Source organism: Octopus bimaculoides, chromosome 3, assembly GCF_001194135.2.
Source record: "Octopus bimaculoides isolate UCB-OBI-ISO-001 chromosome 3, ASM119413v2, whole genome shotgun sequence".
Taxonomy (NCBI): domain Eukaryota; kingdom Metazoa; phylum Mollusca; class Cephalopoda; order Octopoda; family Octopodidae; genus Octopus; species Octopus bimaculoides.
This window is the reverse complement of record NC_068983.1, coordinates 102210968-102231696: the sequence shown is the minus strand read 5'-3', so window position 1 is coordinate 102231696 and position 20729 is coordinate 102210968. Positions and strand designations below refer to the sequence as shown.

The 20729-nt window shown below is 35.2% G+C and overlaps 1 protein-coding gene across 1 annotated transcript in view; it reads right to left on the bottom strand.

The window, feature by feature from the left end:
- Positions 1 to 1050: 1050 nt before the first annotated feature.
- LOC106868147 (DNA replication licensing factor mcm2) overlaps positions 1051 to 20729 on the bottom strand; it is a 43026-nt gene continuing 23347 nt past the window's right edge. The window contains exons 11-19 of the mRNA XM_014913278.2: positions 18225 to 18318; positions 17342 to 17592; positions 15684 to 15848; positions 9940 to 10014; positions 7476 to 7562; positions 4855 to 5007; positions 3103 to 3285; positions 2321 to 2476; positions 1051 to 1321 (exon numbers count right to left, since the gene is read on the bottom strand). Of these exons, the coding sequence (XP_014768764.1) occupies positions 1211 to 1321; positions 2321 to 2476; positions 3103 to 3285; positions 4855 to 5007; positions 7476 to 7562; positions 9940 to 10014; positions 15684 to 15848; positions 17342 to 17592; positions 18225 to 18318 (1275 nt within the window). The 3' untranslated portion in view covers positions 1051 to 1210. The remainder of the gene's footprint in view (positions 1322 to 2320; positions 2477 to 3102; positions 3286 to 4854; positions 5008 to 7475; positions 7563 to 9939; positions 10015 to 15683; positions 15849 to 17341; positions 17593 to 18224; positions 18319 to 20729) is intronic.

Sequence of the window (20729 nt, the reverse complement as noted above, 5' to 3'; positions counted from 1 at the left end):
TTTATTATCACTGCGACACACATAGTCCCCAGTTGGTAACATTGATTTCAAGGCCCTCCTAGATGAGAGACTGGCATTCCACTTAATGTCTATGTTCCATGCTGGCATGGATTGGAGAGTTATTAATGTAGAAATATGGTATCGTAGCTACTAACAGTTGAGGGTTGCGTAGTCTAGACGGCGTTTTTAGATTTCATTATTCTCTTTAACCCAGGCAAAGCCGGGTATTTCTGCTAGTTAACAATAAAATACAATCAGCCAAATTGGTTGCTGGGGTCTGGCCTAGCAACTGAAAGGTTTGGGTTCCAGTATTGTTACAAACAATGTAGTGTGCTATTACAGAGAAATTACATTAATGTAAATTGTTTCAATCTATATTTTTTTTTAAAGAATTAATTCAACCATTAGGCTATTTCAAAATAGACATACAATTTATCAGCAAAAAGCTATTTACAGACCTTTCCAATACACTTACTATGGATGACAAAGATATTAAATTCATTTAACACTTTACTGACCAAGTTTATTTTGTGCCATATTTTATTTGACAACAGCAATCTAATTTTATATTAAATCATGCATTTTTCAAATTATTAATCATATATCAGGTCATTAAGAACGAAATGTCCAATTTTGAACAGAAAATTTATTTTATCTCGACAAAAAGAAATGCTGTTAATCAAAGAAGGCACTTAAATTATCAACATAATTTTGCCACTTTATTAGAAGCTTATTTATGCCGGCAGCAAAGAATTCTATACATGGACTCACAAAAACTAATTTACAAGAGAAAACTCACAAAATAATCAGACATCACGAATTGGATTTTGAAGTGATGATGTACGTCTTCAATATTGTTAAACAAAGAATCATCAGGATAAAACAAGAGTTAACAACTGTCAAACTTGGTGCATAAGAAAATCGGACATTTCATTCTTAATGACCTGATATATATGTTCTAGTTCATTATATAAACTACCACACTGATTCATAGTATAAGTATCACCAGTTACTCTCATGGAAGATGAAATGTTAAAACAGAATAAATAATTTATATTAATATAAAATTCTTTATTTCATATAATATACAAATGTCATTGACAATTATTAAAGGAAATAAAATAAAGGTGTGTTCAAATGAAACAAATATGTACAGCTTTAGTTGAAATTGAGTCGAGTTGAAATTGAGTTGAGTATGTGGTTGGTTTCTTTATACAGTTTGAATGATAAGCTTTCTCTTAGAGTCATGACTAAAGCGATGAGTTCTGAACAGATCACTATCAAAGAATGTTGTCAAACTGTAGATGTTGATTTGTCTTGCCTGCAAAAGAAAAGGCATAGAAATAAAAATATATTTATAGCAAAATAAAGTCTTATGTCTGTCAATAGAACGGAACAATCTTAACACATATCAACTTGTTTCATACAAACTTTCTATTTAAAGTGATCTACATCAAAACCTTCTTTCAAAATGTCATGCTATGACCATGTATGTGTTACTTTATTAAAATCATTATTTTCAAAATTAATTGAAACAAAGGCAGTGTATTTAATAAGAAACAGAAAGGGTTAAAAAGCTAGCATTTTTTTTTCTTCAATACAAATTATATACTCTTTAGCAAAAACACACCCCAAAATCGCCTTTCTATACATACAGAACACTTTTGATTTACAGGTTTCAAAGACCAATATGTTCATAACCCAATGACTTGTCAAGAATATTTATGGTCCATGAACAACTATAACTAATTTGAACCTATTTTTAATTGCATAAAATATTTATGGGAAGAAATATTATATATATATATATATATATATATATATATATGCAAATTTCTGAATATTTTTCTCCAAAAAGAGTGGTTTTTCTGCTTTTGTTTTTTCTTAAGTGCTGACAAAATGAATATTTTAAACACACATTGGTCAACAAACCATCTATATTTCTGACATTCCATTACACACATTGTTTTTACCTTCAACTTCATCCAGTTTTCAGGTCACCAATCTAAGTTTGTCTCCAAGTATTTCATGGTAAGCCACTTTGTTATATTACTAAATTCAAACTTACAAAAATAATGCCTACACAGCAATCCTGAATTCAGGCAAGCTTAATCAAACAGTTAATACCCTAGTATTTGTATATCAGTTAAAATGACAGCAAGTAAGTTGGCAGTGTCAGAACTACATTAGTGACATTATTATTATTTAAAAAAGTAACTTAGAAACATTTCATAACATATTTGAAAACATGACGAAGGGAGGGGCTAAAATACAAAATCAAGTTAAAATTAGATAAAAAAAACAAAAATAATTATCTCACTTTATCAGCCAAGTCCTTTTCTGATATATCTATCTGTTCTTGCTGAAGACCAAACCGGTTTCTTTGGAATGACATTTGGTCTTGAGCAAGTTGTTTCAAGATGAAAAGCAATAACTCATTGTTGTCTTTACGGAATGTCAAGTACTGACTGAAGGTCTGAAAACCAAAGAAATGAAAATTAGAAGAATATCTATAGAAACAAAGTTTATGAAAAGAATGACCACATTCAAGAAAGCTTTAGGTCAAGTTAGTCTTCATATGACTTAACATTTTTTCATCATGTCTTTAATCAAGATAGATATCTTTCTATTAGTTAAAGTCAATCTAGATGAGGAGGTGATACCACTTTGAAGAACTTATATACAAATAACCAAATCTGCAGACTTGACCAGTTCATATCTTCAGTGTGGAAAATGAAATGGCAAAATATTTTTTTGTTTCAGTCATTTGGAGCACCACCTTAAATTAAAGGGCTTTAGTCGAAGAAATCGGCCCCAAGACTTATTCTTTGTATGTCTAGTACTTATCATATCGGTATCTTCTACCGAACCACTAAGTTACAGGGACATAAACACATCAGCATCAGTTGTCAAGTGATGGCAAGAATACAGACATATATATATATGCACACGATTGACTTCTTTCAGTTTTTCATCTTCCAAATCAACTCACAAGGCTTTGGTTAGCCCAAGGGTATAGTAGAAGACATTTGCCCAAGATGCCATGCAGTGGGACTGAACCCAGAACCATAAAAAAGAAAGAAAAAAACAATGTTCACTTACTTTTCTCATACTTCTCATTACACTGAACTTCTGTGTATTGATGAAACTCTCAAGCATGATACGGATAGCCATGTTGACATCATCTTCATTGACATAGTCACGCAGATGCATTCGTGCATGAGCTTCAGCCATACGAATCATTGATTCAATATGACGAACTGTAATTGGTATACTTCCAGTTGACTGAGGAATGAAACAAATGTCTTTGATAATTTAAGTAAATCATATTAGTGTATACAAATATATTACATTCTCTCTCTTCTCTACACAATATTCAATACCTAAATACATCATATGTCTGGATCCATCACCTGAGTCACAAGGAAGGTATTCTGCAGACAAAAGAACTGAGCCAGGATTCATCACCTGGGCCAGTAGAAGTGACAGAGGAAGGATACATGTTGGTGGACTAACGACTGTTGCATGTAATGAGAGCATTTGGGGATTGGTTTATTTTTTTGGATGCAATCTAAAATATGTGACCCACACTTGTTGGACATTTTCTAGCTTTTAAGTTCAAGCCTGAACAATTTTGATCATGTTATTAACAATGAAAAGTAAACTTTGTGAAGCTTAGGATATTGTAAAAATTTTATTTGTGCTATTATTTTTAAGGCTCTTTCTATAGCCAGCACTGATTTTGGCTACGTTTTGCATCGAGACAGATATAAACAAGCAATGGAGACAAAAGTGGGTAATGAGTGTATATGCCATATTTCAGGGGTTGTTGCCCTTCCATCAGCACACATCTAACCCACTTCTGTCTCTGGACACATTGCTTATATAGCCACTGCATACAGTGGTGTTAAGTTATTGGATATACCAATCTACATATTTGAAGCATTCCTGGAACTGGTATCATCATCATCATCATCATCGTTTAACGTCCGCTTTCCATGCTAGCATGGGTTGGACGATTTGACTGAGGACTGGTGAAACCGGATGGCAACACCAGGCTCCAATCTAAATTTGGCAGAGTTTCTACAGCCGGATGCCCTTCCTAACGCCAACCACTCAGAGAGTAAACATTAAAGGTTTGTAGATACATGGCACTTCATTATGCAAACACAATATACTATGAAGTATACATGTTTTTATAAGTCAATACCACATCCTATTACATCAGCTAGCAGCACCGATTTTTGCTATGTTTCATATCGAGATGTCAGATGAAGGAGCAACAACCCCCAAAATATGGCATATACACTCATTACCGACTTTTGTCTCTGATCTCATTGCCTCTTTACTTCTGATGTGTCAATACGAAATGTAACAAAAATCAGTGCTGGCTGTAGTTTCTATAGAATATCTGTAGAAACAACCTTAAAAATAATGTAACAAACACTGCTGATGCAGTAGGATGTGGTACTGACTTATAAAAACATTTCATAGTATACTGTGTTTGCATATGAAGTGTCACATACCAACAAACCTTTAATGTTTTATTTGTGCTGTTCACAAGTTGTAATTTTATAACTAGTTTCATAAAACAATTACGTTTTTGATGATTAATATATTAATGTCATGATTGGAACTGAAAAGGCTCTTACATAAATATACTGATGGAATTTTTCCCTCAAAACAATTATAACTACAGGTAAAGACAAATTCAATGAAATGCAAAATCATTTAAATTTTGTTTAAACAATGTAAAATTAGTAGCCAATAGCTACAGGTTTTATAACAAAAGGGTTAAATGAAAAGCAGATGTAAACATTCTTACTACATTAACTGTAATTAGGAAGAACATACCATAGACTCGCGACGCAACTCTGCATACATCTTGGCTACTTTGTCTTGATCCATTTGATGTAGTTTGGGAGAAGTCTTCTCTTTGGCATAAATGATGTATTTCTGTAGCAATTCTTGAGGTATAGGTTCAATACCAGATACATTTAAGGAAATCTAAAAGAAAAGTAAAACAGGTTTCAAAAAGCAAAAGAAATTCATGAAAGGAATAATCTTCAGACTGTAACACATTTTAGTATCCACTCCATAAAAAAAAAAAATCACAAAAGTATTTGTAATCCTTCATTAGTTTATAATTCTGTGGGTATCTGAAAATTCTATATCAGCAGGCACGGAGTGGCTGTGAGTGGATTTGGTAGACAGAAACTGAAAGAAGCCCGTCGTGTATATATGTGTGTGTGTGTGTCTGTGTTTGCCTCCCCTCCTACCATCGCTTGACAACCGTGTGTTTACATCCCCGTGAACTTAGTGGTTCAGCAAAAGGGACAGACAAAATAAGTACTAGGCATACAAATAATAAGTCCTGGGGTCAATTCATTTGACTAAAGGCAGCGCTCCAGCATGGCCACAGTCAAATGACTGAAACAAATAACAGAATAAAAGAATACTGTAAACCATGTACCTACAACTGACAGCTGTAACATTCATCACCGGCTGATTTCAAAATAAAACTGCAAAAAATCTAATGCGTTGTCACAACTAAGCCTTACTGTCTGTATTCTCCGACTGTATCAAACACAATCTAAATCTATATATATAAAGATGAGAATGTGTGTCTGCCTGTCTGTGTGAATCCCTAAAACTTGAGAACTACACAACCAATTTTATTCAAATAATACACATGCCTTACTTAGGGTCCATGTAGTGTTTTAGGCCAAAAAAATCTTTTAGCTTCATGCCTAGTGCGAGCCCAGTGCAATATCACAATGGAAGATTTAGACTTTTCTGTTATATTTTCTCTAATGATTCGAATTAGATGTATATATAGATATAGATGTATATGTATACATGTATATGTGTACATGTATATGTATAGATGTACATGTTAATATGTACACATATATATACACATATATACATGCATACATATATACACTCACACACACACATACATAGGTGCAGGTGTGGCAGTGTAGTAAGAAACTTGGTTCCAAAACACATGGTCCTGGGCTCAGTCCCACTGTGTGGTGACTTGGCATATGTCTTCTGCTATAGCCTCACACCAACCAAAGCCTTGAGAGTGGATTTTCAAGACAGAAACTGAAAGAAATCAATCGTATATATATGTATGTATATATGTAAGTGTATGTGTGTGTCTTTCTCTCTGTGTTTCTCTCTCATCACTGCTTCACAACTGCTGTTCATTTATTTACATCCCCATAACTTACTGGTTTGACAAGAAAAAACTGATAGAGTAAGTACCATGTTTATCAAAATAAAAAAAAGCACTAGGCAGTGTCTCATATTTTTGTTTGCCCACTCAGTTGTATCTATCAATCTATCTTTTTGTGTGTGTATGTATATCATCATCATCATCATCGTTTAACGTCCGCTTTCCATGCTAGCATGGGTTGGACGATTTGACTGAGGACTGGTGAAACCGGATGGCAACACCAGGCTCCAATCTAATTTGGCAGAGTTTCTACAGCTGGATGCCCTTCCTAACGCCAACCACTCAGAGAGTGTAGTGGGTGCTTTTACGTGTCACCCGCACGAAGGCCAGTCAGGCGGTACTGGCAACGGCCACGCTCGAAAATGGTGTCTTTTATGTGCCACCTGCACAAGAGCCAGTCCAGGGGCACTTGAGTGACTGGTTATTCAAAGACATTTATAGATTGTAAATTTATTCTGTCCAGTTACCTATCTGTATAGTGGTCAGTTGCAAACTCCAGAGGTGACACTTTCATTTCCCCTTAGCCATAACGTCACACAGTTGTTCATGTTTATTTCAGTTGGGTCACACCCTTCCAATTGCTATACATCTGTAACGCATCTTATGGCTGTGCCTGTCACCTGTATGGTGAGGAATTCCACATTGGGGAGTAGTAACGACTAGGGTAGGGTAGCTGACTGCTTATTGTGATCATTCGTCTTTTGGTTTCCTGTAGCTTTGCTCTCTTTTACAAACCCAGTGAACATACATATATTTCCTATTTCAAAGAAATTCAAATAATAGATATAACACCCAAGTCAAAAAGATTGTCAACAATTCAACTTCTCTGGTTGACATTAAGACCCCCCCCCCCCAATAGGGGCCTTAACTTCCACATTTTAGAGCTCCATGACCTCCACTTTTCAGGAACAAAATCCTTTTAACAGGTTCCATAAGACTGGAATTTTGGAATCTGTGCATAAAGATCAGTAGAATGGGATGCATGTATCATGATTAGAATTCTTTTAGGGTGTGTAAAGAGGAAAAGAACTCTCATCTGCAATTTTGATGAAATTCGAATCATAGGTATTCCAGTACATTAGAGAAAATATAACAGAAAAGTCTAATTCTTCCATTGCATGTAACATGGGCAACACCAGGTATCTCTGCTAGTCCAAGATAAACATTAATTTAAGCGCTGACTAAAGGAAAGGCAAATCAAAAAAAGGACAAAAGTTAAAAAAGAATTTACCATTTCTTCATCCCATCTTATGTCATCGTTGTTGCTTGGATGGTGCTTCATGTGGCTACTAACAACAAACTTTGCCAATCGTTCATCCTGATCATAACAAAGTTACAATTAGCATAATGGGTTCCAAAGAAAATAACAAAGCTAATACAGTTTAGTCATGAAAAAATTTTGTGAATGGTGCTACAACTTAATAAGATTATTATCAAACTTAAAGGCGATAAAACTTCAGAATTAGTAACTCTTTCAAAATAGTTATCTATACATATAAAACAGATGTCTGTGTGTGTGTAAGCATGTTATGCATTTCCACATTTTTCAACCTATTTCACTCAAACTTGACACACTGATAGCTTATGCTCCGAGGGTTGTCATGACCTACTTCATAATTTCCAGACCCCCACCGTATAACCAAAAGCCGTGAATTCAGAAAACCAGTTTTTTTTTTTTTCCATAACTGTCTGTCCCTGCTTCCACCTTTTTTGAATAATATGTTTAGTAGGTTCACTTTCTATACATTGTGCCAAATTTGTTTTCAGTGTCCCCTTTTCTTTTTTAAAACTCGCAATTTAAACATAGTCCAATACTACTGCCATGCCACCTAAGAAAAAAAAACATGCCTTGATCTAAAAGAGTCTGCTTCGGCTGCCAAAAGAAGGAGGATGTTTTCCCACCTCTTTCTCTCACGGCCAGTAATATGTCGGATGCTGTCCAGAGTTGGAAGCAAACAAAATCTATTCATACTTGCCTCTAATGGCAAAAAGAAAAATGTGGTCGACAGAGAGATGTTATAGGCACTTCATGTGTCAGCTGCTTTCAATCCACTACACCAGTACAACCTTGGAGACCTGATATGTGGTGAGTGCTACTGTAGTCATGTGTTCAAAGTTACTAACTCTCTTCAACCATGTTTTTTTTCCTTTGTCCAATTTAGATTTGTCATCTATTTTCACAGAGTTTCACATTTCACAGCAACAATTCCATTACTTTCAGTGTATACGAAAAAAAAGGCCCTTTTCAGGGCCACTTTACATACAATTGTTACACCACCTGAGAACACATTATAGCCCTTTTCAGGGCTTCTTATCAAATTGTTACTGCTGTGAGAATGACAAAAAACCCTTTTCAGGGCTACTTCACCTGTGATTGTTACACCATCTAAGAACGCATTAAACCCCTTCTCAGGACTTCATATCAAACTGTTACCACTTGGTTTCAGTGGTACCCAGCAACCAATTTTATTACAATTTTGTTACAATTTGGCATAAACATTATTAATGACATAGGAAATTTACTAAGTATCAAAAACATTGTAGTATTTGAATCCTAAGCAGCGCAGGGTCTTCTGCTAGTTAGGAATAAAGGAAGATCAGGTTTTCTGAATCCCTTCTTTGAGTCACAAAAGAAGGCAGTTCAAAGGAATAGAATTACTTGGCTATTTCTTGAAAAAATTTTATACAAACTTTCCCTTGAGATGGTGAATAATAAATGGTTTTGAGGGTATTTGTTTGTAGTATGTGAATACAAGGATTACATTATATATATCCCGTAGTCTGGCTGACTGTTGGGGCACCACTGATAACTTTGTGACCAGATCCCTCCACCCATCTCTGTCTTCTGCCTCTGCACTGCATCTCTCATCTTCAGGCCTGTCCCCTCACTGATGTTTTCCCACCTCTTTCTCTGTCTGCCTCTGCAACCTTTGACTGTTCCTTGAAGGATTGTTTTGGCCATCCCTGATGAGCAGGTGACATGCCCAAACTACCTGAGCTGGCACTTCTTTACTGTCGTAAGAAGTTCCTCATAGGGCCCTATTGCCTGCCTTATTCTATTTTTCACTTCCTCATTTGTGTCACAATCTCTGTATGATATTCTCAAAAGTCTCCTGAAACATTTCATCTCTGTGGCCTGAATTCTTCTTCCAATTTCTGCTGTCAGTGTCCATGTTCTTGACAGGATTATGACCAATGCACTGGAAGACCACAATGGTACCATTAGCATTGGCAGCAGAAACTTAACAAACTTGTGCTTTGCAGATGATATTGTTGGACTAGTGGGCTCAGAACAAGAGCTGAAACAACTAGTAGAGTGCCTAGACAAGACCTCCAATGAATTTGGCATGGAGAAAAGCACAGAGAAAACAAACTGCCCAAAGGAAATCAGTACCAACATAAGCATCAGTGGAATTGAGCTTGAACAAATTCAAAACTTCAAATATCTTGGGATAATAGTGAGTGACCAAAGTTCCAAGCCGGAAGTGATATCCTGCATTGCCAAAACAACAGCAGCAATGACCAAATTCAGAACAGTGGAAAGACAGAAATATCTCAATGAACTCCAAAATTAGGCTAATGAAATTACTAGTGATCTCAAGATTCCTGTACAAGGATGACATACATACAATTCACATTGAGTGGACAAAACAAAAGGACAATTTAGAAATTAGTTTCAAAAGTTAGATATTTACCTGAATAGGATCAACTGTATCACGCACCACACACAAGACATCAAAACGAGATAAGATAGGTTCAGTTAAATCAACCTAAAAATTGAAAAACAAAATAATTTGATCCAATTAGACATTTCAGAAATAAACATTCATTAAAAGAACAGAATGAAACAAATACATTAAACTGTTTTCATTCCTAATATTAATGATTCTCTTGGAAAGTAAACTCCCTTCAAAGAACCAAAGCTCATCAATTTTATTGAAAAACACAGAAACATGAAAATACAATTTGAAGAAATTTATATAAACACAAAAGTATTTAAAATTCACAACAGCTGTTTTGGTAAAATTTTATTTATTAAATGCAGTCATAAAAGATTACATCATAATATACAAACCACTATCATCAGGTAAAATTTTAAACAGGTAAAGTTTTTGTTGTGGGGAGAGTCACAGCACCCCCATGCGAGAATAGACTTGACCGAATGGTTATAAATAGTAGCGGTCTCAGTGAGAGACAGACGGAGTAGGTGTTAATCGCAGGAAGTCGTAAGGTATCGTTTTGGTAGTTTGTCAGAATATCGTTTGTTGGTTTGTGTATAGTTTGTGGAGAGTTTGTTGGATTGTTACATTGTTGTTACCCTGCTTTGTTATATAATCTATTATTACTTCATGGTTATAGTGTAAACAAGTATCATTATAAATAGTGGTAATACAACAATAATTGGCAATGAATAACTACGTTACAATATTGGCGACAAGAATTCAAAGTTGTTAATGATGAAAAACCTAATAGTTTCTATAATACGGTTGCAAAAACTACTTCAGCAATAAGAAAAACAACAGTTAATGGAGCTATGTCTTAAGAAGTCTGGAAACACTATAAGTTCATTTTCACCAGACAGGACATCGAACTCTATAACAGGATTCAGTTATGACTCAGAAAAGGGTATAATGTTAGCAGCATACTTTAGAAGATATGGAGAACTCTTTAGGGAAGATTGCAAGTCAAGGACAAAGAAAAAGTAAGACTATTATTACGTAAATTAGCGGTGGCTGAACATGAAAAATATTGTAATTTCATACTACCTAAATAAACTAGTGAAATTTGATTCCAGGAAATAGTCAAACTACTATCAAAAATGTAAAGTGGGAGTGCTGGAATCTAGTTAAAACCAAGGATGAGGATTTTGTCACGTATGCCAAGACGGTAAACTAAATGTGCAAAACAGAAGGAACCAACTCTTGATATGTTTAAGTGCCTCATTTTTGTACAAGATCTTACGGCAAACAAAGATGCAGAGATATGTGCAAGAATTCATACAACTAAAGCTTAACCCTGCAGAGAAGTGTCAAAGAGTAGTAAACTTACATCACGAAAATTGAAGAAAATTGAAGAGGAGTTCTCACAAGTACAAGTGTGCTGACCAGGAAGGTATAAACAAAGAAAAAATGTAAAGACCAAATGAAGCCCTACATTTCAGGAAAAATGTTAAGACCAAATGAAGCCCTATATTTCAGGAAAGATTGTCTTATCAAAACACAAAAATGTTGCAGTTGGCAAAAAGTAGGACACATTGCAAAGTTAGGAAAGTCAAACATAAAAAATTCTGAAGCTTTCTCAACAGAAAGTAGAAGCTACACCAGAAAGAGGAAATTTGTACATGTAAAAGTAAACGAAGTGAATATTAAATTACAACTAGATACTAGAAGTTACATCTCAATTATTAATACTGACATATGGATAAGAATTGGGAAACCTATTTTAAGAACATCAAAAATTGCGCAAGGCGTGACAGGTGAAAAACTACACTTTGTAGGCAAAAATGTAGTGTTACCACATTTTGGAGAAAAACCTGTAGAGCAAAAGTTTTCATGGTAAAAAATGCAACCAATCTGTTTGGTATGGACTGATTGGAATTGTTTGACGCATGAGACCTCCCCTTAAGTCGGTACTGTAAAAAAATAAATGGCTGTCCCACCAGTGAAAATAATTCATCAGCTGAACTAAAGAAAAAATTATAAAACATTATGTGTAACATCATTCAGGAGTTGCCAGTGACTGTACAAGATACAAAAAGTAAATCAGCGGAGGACAAATATATCATAAAAATGAAGAAAACCTTGAAAAATAAACAAAAGAGAAACACGAATGCGAACCATTTTTCACTCTACGATGATGTATTAATGTACACACAAAGAGTGGTAGCACCAACTGCCCCACAGAAACAGATATTACATGAATTTCATAGTGGACAACCGGGGATGTCAAGAATGAAAGCTTTGATGAGTAGTTACATGTATTGGGGGATAATGGACCAGGACATTGAAAATTTGGTAAAATCATGCAGAGGTTGTGCCACTAGCTGCCAAGGATCACCAGTGAAATTACCAATCATGGCTCAAAACAGTTAGTCCATGGTCCAGGGTACATATAGACTACACTGGACCAGTGAAAGGCGTGTACTACTTGACCATTGTTGATAGCTTTACCAAGTGGTCGGAAGTATGTAGGTGCAGTCAACTGACCTCAAAGACAACAATAAAGTTCCTACACGAACTTTTTGCTTGATACAGTGTTCTAGACACCATAGTATTGGACATAATTTATAGGATATGAGCTGCAAAATGCATGCAATCAAGCATGTTTATCCTGCCCTACCACACAAGGTCAAAAGGGCAAGCAGAATGATTTGTAGATACTTTCAAGCGAGCGCTAAAAAAAATTAAGGAACAAGTTAGGAAATGACAAAGTGCTAACTAAATTCTTAATGGTGTACGGAATAACCCCCAATCCGAATACCAATTCAGGCATGTCACCTGCAGAACTAATGTTCACTCAAAAGATTTAATCAATCTTCGGCAAATTGTTGCCAACGGAAAACACTTATAGAGAAAATACAAAAAATTCCAGTAAATATTTTGATGTTGGAGACAAAGTTCATTTCAAAGTATACAAGAACGGTAAAGAGAGTTTGCAGGATGGTGTAGTGACTAAAAGAATTGGAAACTTGATATCTATACTATATATAAAACAGAGATGTGTGTGTAATCGCTTATCACATGAAAACGGCTTCAACATTTACTTCCATACTTGTGATACATGAATAATTTGACCTCGAATAAATCTTAGGCTCTTCATTTGATTTTTCTTTTATCTCTAATTAAAAATAAATAATATTGCTTTATATTTAAGATTCACTTCTTTAAAAAGGTTTCTCAATGTCAACTTCCGGTACGGACGTGAAAAAATGGCAACGTCTCTCACTCTCTACTTTTAATGTTCGCTTTCTGTAAACATCTACGATCAATTACTGAAACACATATTTACGAAGTTCATAAATTTAAATATTCCGTACAAGATAGTTTTTAACGTGCTTTTATTTATACGATTTTTGGGCGTTCCATGTTCATCTCATTCATTCTTTGCAATGTTCTCTCTCTCTCTCTCTCACTCTCTCTCTCTCTCTCTCATTCACACACTCCAGGTTTGATTTCGTTCCGAACTCACACACTTCGTTAATTTCCGTAAATAAATTTTCTATTATTTTTTTTTTTGGCACGCTGTGTTCAGCTCTATGTATTCGTAGTGAGTCACACACACGCACATGTGTGTTTATGTATGTGTGTGAGTGAAAGGGTGTGTTGTAATGTCTACGTACATACATAAATGCATATGCATACATCTTTTCTGTGTGTATATCTGCACATATGTGTGTGAGAGAGAGAGAGAGAGAGAGACAGAGAGATGTTTCAGTGACTCTCTCTCTCTCTCTCTCACACACACTCACACATACGTAGAAGAAATGTATGACTATTTATGTATGTATGTATAATTGTCGACACACCTCTTCACTGGCTCTGTTTCTCTCTCTGTCTGTCTGTGTCTCTCTCTCACACACACACACACAGCACACACGCGCACATACACACGTGTGTCTTTGTAAATATGTTTGTATACATTTATGTATGTGTGTGTTTGTAAGAGACAGAGTGTGAGTGAGTCAAGGGGTGTGTTGTCATATGCATCCATCATTTTTGGATGTATGTGTGCATGTGTATGAGACAGAGTGAGAGAGCGGTGTGTATGTAGTATTTACTCTCTCTCTCTCTCTCTCATACACACACAAAGATGTATGCTTATTTATAAATGTACGTATACATGACAACAAACCTCTCTCTCTCTCTCTGTCACACACACACACACACACACACGTCCATTTCATCTGATGTGTGATACTCTGTGTGTGTGCATTTAATCCCCATTTTAATTTTCGTAAAAGTTTCCAAGTACCAATGAGGCTTTTTGGCGCATCTTCAATTTTCCAATTCATGAGAGGTGCCCAGTCATCATTCATCTGAGAGTCCATCTACAGAATGTCCTCAGATTTCTATACAGCATATTTTGCTTTTTTCCTTCCAGTATATAAGCAACAATTTCATTCCCAGGCAACGCCGGGTTCCTCTGTTAGTATTTAATAAAAGGCCAATGGTGGGAGCATAAACAACACCAAACTCAATTGAAAATCAGACATACAGAAGAAAGGAAGGAAGGAAATTCCAATGGAAGTGTTTTATGACATGTTCGATGGGCTAGCACAGAAAGAGATTGAGCCTAGAAGGAGCAGTAACAGAAAACGTAAACAGACTGATCATTTAGAATTCCTAAGTAGAAAAGGTACTGAACTCCCTAGGAAAGCAAAATTTCAAAAATGGAGAAGTGGTGGAAAGAAAGAAAAAAATTTTGTTTCCTACGGAAGTTGAATTCTCAAAAGGAAAGATGTTGTGGCGAGAGTTATGACACCCACTGTGAGAATAGACTTGACTGAACAACTATAAATAATAGCGGTCTCAGTGAGAGTAGGTGTTAACTGCAGTAAGTCATAAGGTGTCATTTTGGTAGTTTGTTAGAATATCGTCTGTTGGTTCATGGAGAGTTTGTTGGATTGATACATTGTTGTTACCCTGCTTCATTATATATTTTATTGTTACTACGCAGTTATAATGTAAACAAGTATCGTCATAAATAGTGGCAATACTACTACTACAACTGGCGACGAGTAACTATGTTACAATAGTTTTGAACACTACGTCCAGGTCTATGTTTAAAATCTTGCCAGTTTAGAATATCTATGATGATGTAATCTCTCATTACTGCATTTTCAATAAAATTCTACTAAAACAACTGTTATAAATCTTAAATGTCATTTGTGTTTACTTTTTATACCTGTGTCATACCAAAGACCCATCCTAGTAGGATCTAAGATTTAAATTGCATATCTACAGTATTCTACCAACATTTGATGTATTCAATGTTGTTTATTTCAATGTGCTCCTAGCCATCTCTAGCATATCATGAGTTGATGTGCCATGATTCTTATGACTCTATAAAACAAAATCATACATATATATATATATATATATATATATATATATATATATATATATATATATATAAAAAACTGTTTTTCCTGGCAGTGGGGCTTAGCTCCAAAACAACCTTCATTTAGTAAATCTATGGTCAAAGGTATTCTAGCTGTAACCATCCTATTTTTTTCAGCTATAGTATATCTAGGACTACAGTATCAAATGTCACCTTTTTTTTAAACTGTACGACATAATTTGAATGAGATTTGACTGTTATTTCTAACAGGTTGAGAAGCAGTATAGTGGTTCTTTCAATGCCTGTTGTCATTGTGATCATTTTTTAAAAAAGAAATGTGATTGGGCTGTTATTTGATATGACAAACCACAATACTTACATTTTCCGCAAAGGTTAATGAAGGATCATAGCGTCCACCAATTGGATTGGCAGCAGCTATAACTGCACATCGGGCATGAAGGGATGTGACAATACCAGCTTTGGACACAGAAATACTTTGTTGTTCCATTGCTTCATGGATACTAGTTCGATCTTGGTCATTCATCTGAAAAAAAAAAAAATGGGAAAAGAGTTAAATACCACCAAAAACTGCTGTGTGTGTGTGTGTGTGTGTGTGTGTGTGTGTGTGTGTGTGTGTGTGTGTGTGTGTGTGTGTGTGTGTGTGTGTGTGTGTGTGCGTGTGTGTGCGTGCGTGCGTGCGTGCGTGCGTGTGCACATGCATTTGTAATTAAAAACCCATAGCCTACTGAGTTTTCACTCTGAAAATCTTTAACATTGGAGAATTAAACACAGGATGATGTTGATAATTTTATTTGTTTACCACCAAGACAACACATGGAAAGACACTGAAGACTGATTAAAAACATAATAGTTTACAAAGAAATTAAATTTAAAAGTGATATGGTCCTCTGTGTGGAGGATTAGGGCCAACCAAGGAGAACCATAGATCAATGAAATTACTCATTGCACATCAACATTATATGGATGTTTTCCATCTAGTTTGGATTCTTTGCCATCAAATTTGAATTCTTTGCAATCAAATTTGAATGCAAAGAATTCAAATTTGGTGGCAAAGAATCCAAACTAGATCGAAAACAGCTATAAAAAGTGGTATAAATATATGAACATGCTACATGAAAACCACTTAGTCATAATCATCTGGGGCAAATCTGTCCTTATAATTATCAAGGATTGTATTGTAAATGTCTGTAATCTGATAATCATTTTCATCCCTTCTGAAGGAACATTACAATAAAGGAGGTCAGGAAGTTGTCTAAATACAAGAAACTTGGAATTGGAATAAACAGGATGTGGGACAAAGTTAAAACAGTACTAAGTGGAGAACCAGATATGATGAAAAGATAAAAATAAACAAAAACATACAAAGCATACCATGTTTCAGATTTACACACAGCAGGCAATTATTCACATTGACACAAAGCCACAAACAGTAATTTGAAATGACACCCCACAACCAATGCATTTCAGTGTTACTTCTTTTTACTAGTCTCCACGAAAAGCAAGGTCAAACTCAAGCAGTATGTAACCTCAGAATTATAATTACAAGCTCAGAACAGAAATACTAAAGACTTTTAGTTTGGCACTGTTCAGACTGCCATTCTACTATTACTAATGATTATGATTTCTAATCTAAATAGAAGATCACAAATTTGAAGGCATTGTCAATTTAGTGAGATGTGCACTCAGAATGAAACTAAATAACTGTAAAGTACTTTATCTAGTGCTCTACTGATCATCCACTGAAATCTATGTTGGCTCAAAGCAACAAAATTATGAAGGAAGAAGAGCATAGTTTATTGAATTAACTCTAGCACATGATTTATCAAATCAGGAGGGATTGAAAAGAGAAGTAAATCATTTGGTTGATAGAATAAATAAGCATTTGATGCAATTGCATAATATAACAAATTAATAAGGTTTAAAAACATCACTTTTGTATATTTGCTAGGTTACTTTTGAATATTATTAACATCAAATGAACAGAATAAAATGATGTAAGAAATAGAAGTAAATTACTTTGTCAAACTCATCAATAAGACAAATTCCTTTGTCAGCCAACACAAGAGCACCAGCTTCCAGAGTCCATTCCTTTGATACAGGATTTCTCTGGACATAAGCAGTTAATCCAACAGCAGAAGCTCCCTGGCCAGTTGTAAATACAACACGGTGTCCAACTTTTTCTATATACTTCAGGAACTGAGATTTGGCAGTTCCTGGATCACCACAAATGAGGACATTCAAATCACCCCTAACTTTGTGTTTCCCACCTGAAAATAAGAAAGGAGGTATTTAATTAATGTAAAAGGCAAACAATAAATTACTCCCACCATTTTTCTTTTTTTATTATTTAATGCAAATTTAAAATTTAATACAAAACCACGTTGTTGAAGAAATATGAAACATAGGAAATTTCAAGCAATGAGAAAGCCTCTCTAGTCAAGCTCTCTCATACCACTGGTAATATATATCCCACATCATGGTACATGTAGTTGTTCATAAAGAGCATCCAGATGTAAAAACTATGCTCACAACAACAATTGGCAGTTTTAACTGTTAGGCATTCTATATGATGAAGCAAGGACACAGGTATTGAAAGCACTATGAAATCTGTTCAATCCATGCCAGAACAAAGAAAAAAATTGATATAAACTGATGATGATAATGTAAGGCAATGGCTTTTAAACTGTACTCCAAGAGATATCTACATTAGCCATAACATTTTGAAAATATAACTCGAGGCTTTAAAACAATTTCCCCTCCATCAAAATAACTAAAGCAAATCTAGAAGCATAAAATCAAAAATTTTTCAACTGAATTTTCTGAATGCAGAAAAGTAAAATTTTGAAACAAAAAATGTGACTTTTATAAAAAAAAAAATAAAAAAAGCTTCAGGACTCACCTGGATTTTTTGGTTCACCACCAAACAAAGACAATGCAATACCTTTTTTTATATCTTCATGTCCATATATAGATGGGGCCATACTGGCAAATATCTGACAATTGACAAAAAGATTTTAAAATTCTGATTATATAGGCTCATCATTTTCAACTTTTCCATGCTTACATAGGTCAAATAGAAACTGTTCAGGTAAATTTTCTACAGCTAGATGGCTTTCCTGTTTCCAACCCTCATCTGCTTCCAAGGTAATATTTATCCATAGCCTGACAAATGTTTCACAGGAGAGTGGAAAGAAATATTGCTTGTATGAGGTGATGCTTACTTAAAGCATCATTTGATATGTAGACCAGGGGTATACACACACACACACACACACACACACAAAGATATTTATTTTTATGTTTTTACATTAACCTGATGGATTACTCTAGACTTTTGTAGAGTAAAAATTTATTATTCTTAAACAATATTATTAACTAACTTTGACCAGCTAAGCTGATAAGACTGATGATATATATATATATATATATATATATACATATATATTGTTGTTGTTGTTGGCACTCCGTCGCTTACGACGTCGAGGGTTCCAGTTGATCCGATCAACGGAACAGCCTGCTCGTGAAATTAACGTGCAAGTGGCTGAGCACTCCACAGACACATGTACCCTTAACGTAGTTCTCGGGGATATTCAGTGTGACACAGTGTGACAAGGCTGACCCTTTGAATTACAGGCACAACAGAAACAGGAAGTAAGAGTGAGAGAAAGTTGTGGTGAAAGAGTACAGCAGGGTTCGCCACCATCTCCTGCCGGAGCCTCGTGGACCTTTTAGGTGTTTTCGCTCAACAAACACTCACAACGCCCAGTCTGGGAATCGAAACCGTGACCCTATGACCGCGAGTCCGTTGCCCTAACCACTGGGCCATTGCGCCTCCATATATATATATATATATATATAAAACACACACAATATGCTTCTTTCAGTTTCTGTCCACAAAATCCATTTACAAGGCTTTGATAGCTTAAAACACTTGCTCAAGATACCATGCAGTGGGACTGAACTTCAAAAACTATATGGTTGGGAAACAATCTTCTAAAACACAGTAAAATACCTAGAAAGAAGGTTCTAAGAAAAGAAGAAAGGTGATAGTGATGAAAACCAATAATCGTTACCTGCAAATAAATTGAAGACAAAGGTGGAAGAAAGGGGTAAATATGCATTACTTATAAACTAGCATTTACAATTACACAAAGGTGATAATTTCATAATGTGGTAGTGAAGCAAGAAATATAACTATTTGCTTTAAATTTAATGAACTGATACTCTATCAGTTTCACTATTATACTACAGTGATAAGTATCCAATTATGAAACAAATACAATAACTCATAAATTTATATAATTGTAAACACACATATATAATATGTAAATGTAAGATCCAAGGATTCAGGCGTAGTAAGTTAGTGAGCTTCAAGCAGTCCATAGAAGGTATAAAAAACAACTTTCAGAACAATATTTTATTGGCACAGAAGGTTGTGATTTTTTCCCATATTGAAGTTAGATAAAGCTGAACAAAGTTATTTTATAGTTCACATTGGCTGTGTGGTAAGTAGCTTGCTTACAAACCACATGGTCCTGGGTTCAGTCCCACTGCGTGGCATCTTGGGCAAGTGTCTTTTACTATAGCCTCGGGCCAACCAAAGCCTTGAGTGGATTTGGTAGACGGAAACTGAAAGAAGTCCGTCATATATATATATATGTGTGTGTGTCTGTCCCTTCACCATCGCTTGACAACCGATGGTGGTGTGTTTACGTCCCCATAACTTAGCGGTTCGGCAAAAGAGACCGATAGAATAAGTACCAGGCTTCCAAAGAATAAGTCCTGGGGTCGATTTGCTCGACTAAAGGCGGTGCTCCAGCATGGCCGCAGTCAAATGACTGAAACAAGTAAAAGAGTTAGCAACTAGAGTTACTATGTATGCAAAATAAAAATCCAAATTGAGGGAATAAAGCAGGTAAAATCCAAGCAACATATGTTTCCTAGCTAGTGGAACCTCAGAAGTAATAATTGCTCAACTAAGGATACTCCACTAACTACTCATCAGGCTAAAGATACCTTAGTTAAATGAAGGTTAAATTGTTGTCAAGGGATCCCAAGGTTAACTCGCAGGAAATTTGATCAAAAATGAGGTATCTTCAGCAGCCTGATGAGTAGCTAGTGGAGTACTCCTCGTTGAGTAATTATTACTTCCGAGGTTCTGCTAGCTAGGAAACACATGTAGCCTGGATTTTACCTGTTCCTTTCCCTCAATTTGGATTTTTACATATATATAAATATATACATATTGTCTCAGTACTTCACATATCCAAAAAAGAAGCACATTCTAAAGCATTAGAGCAGTAATATATTCTTTTAGGAAGTTAAAAGTGACTTAGGTAGAGATGTTATGCACTGTCAGTCATTTGTTTCTGATGAGTCACTTATACTGCTAAGCACTTTATTT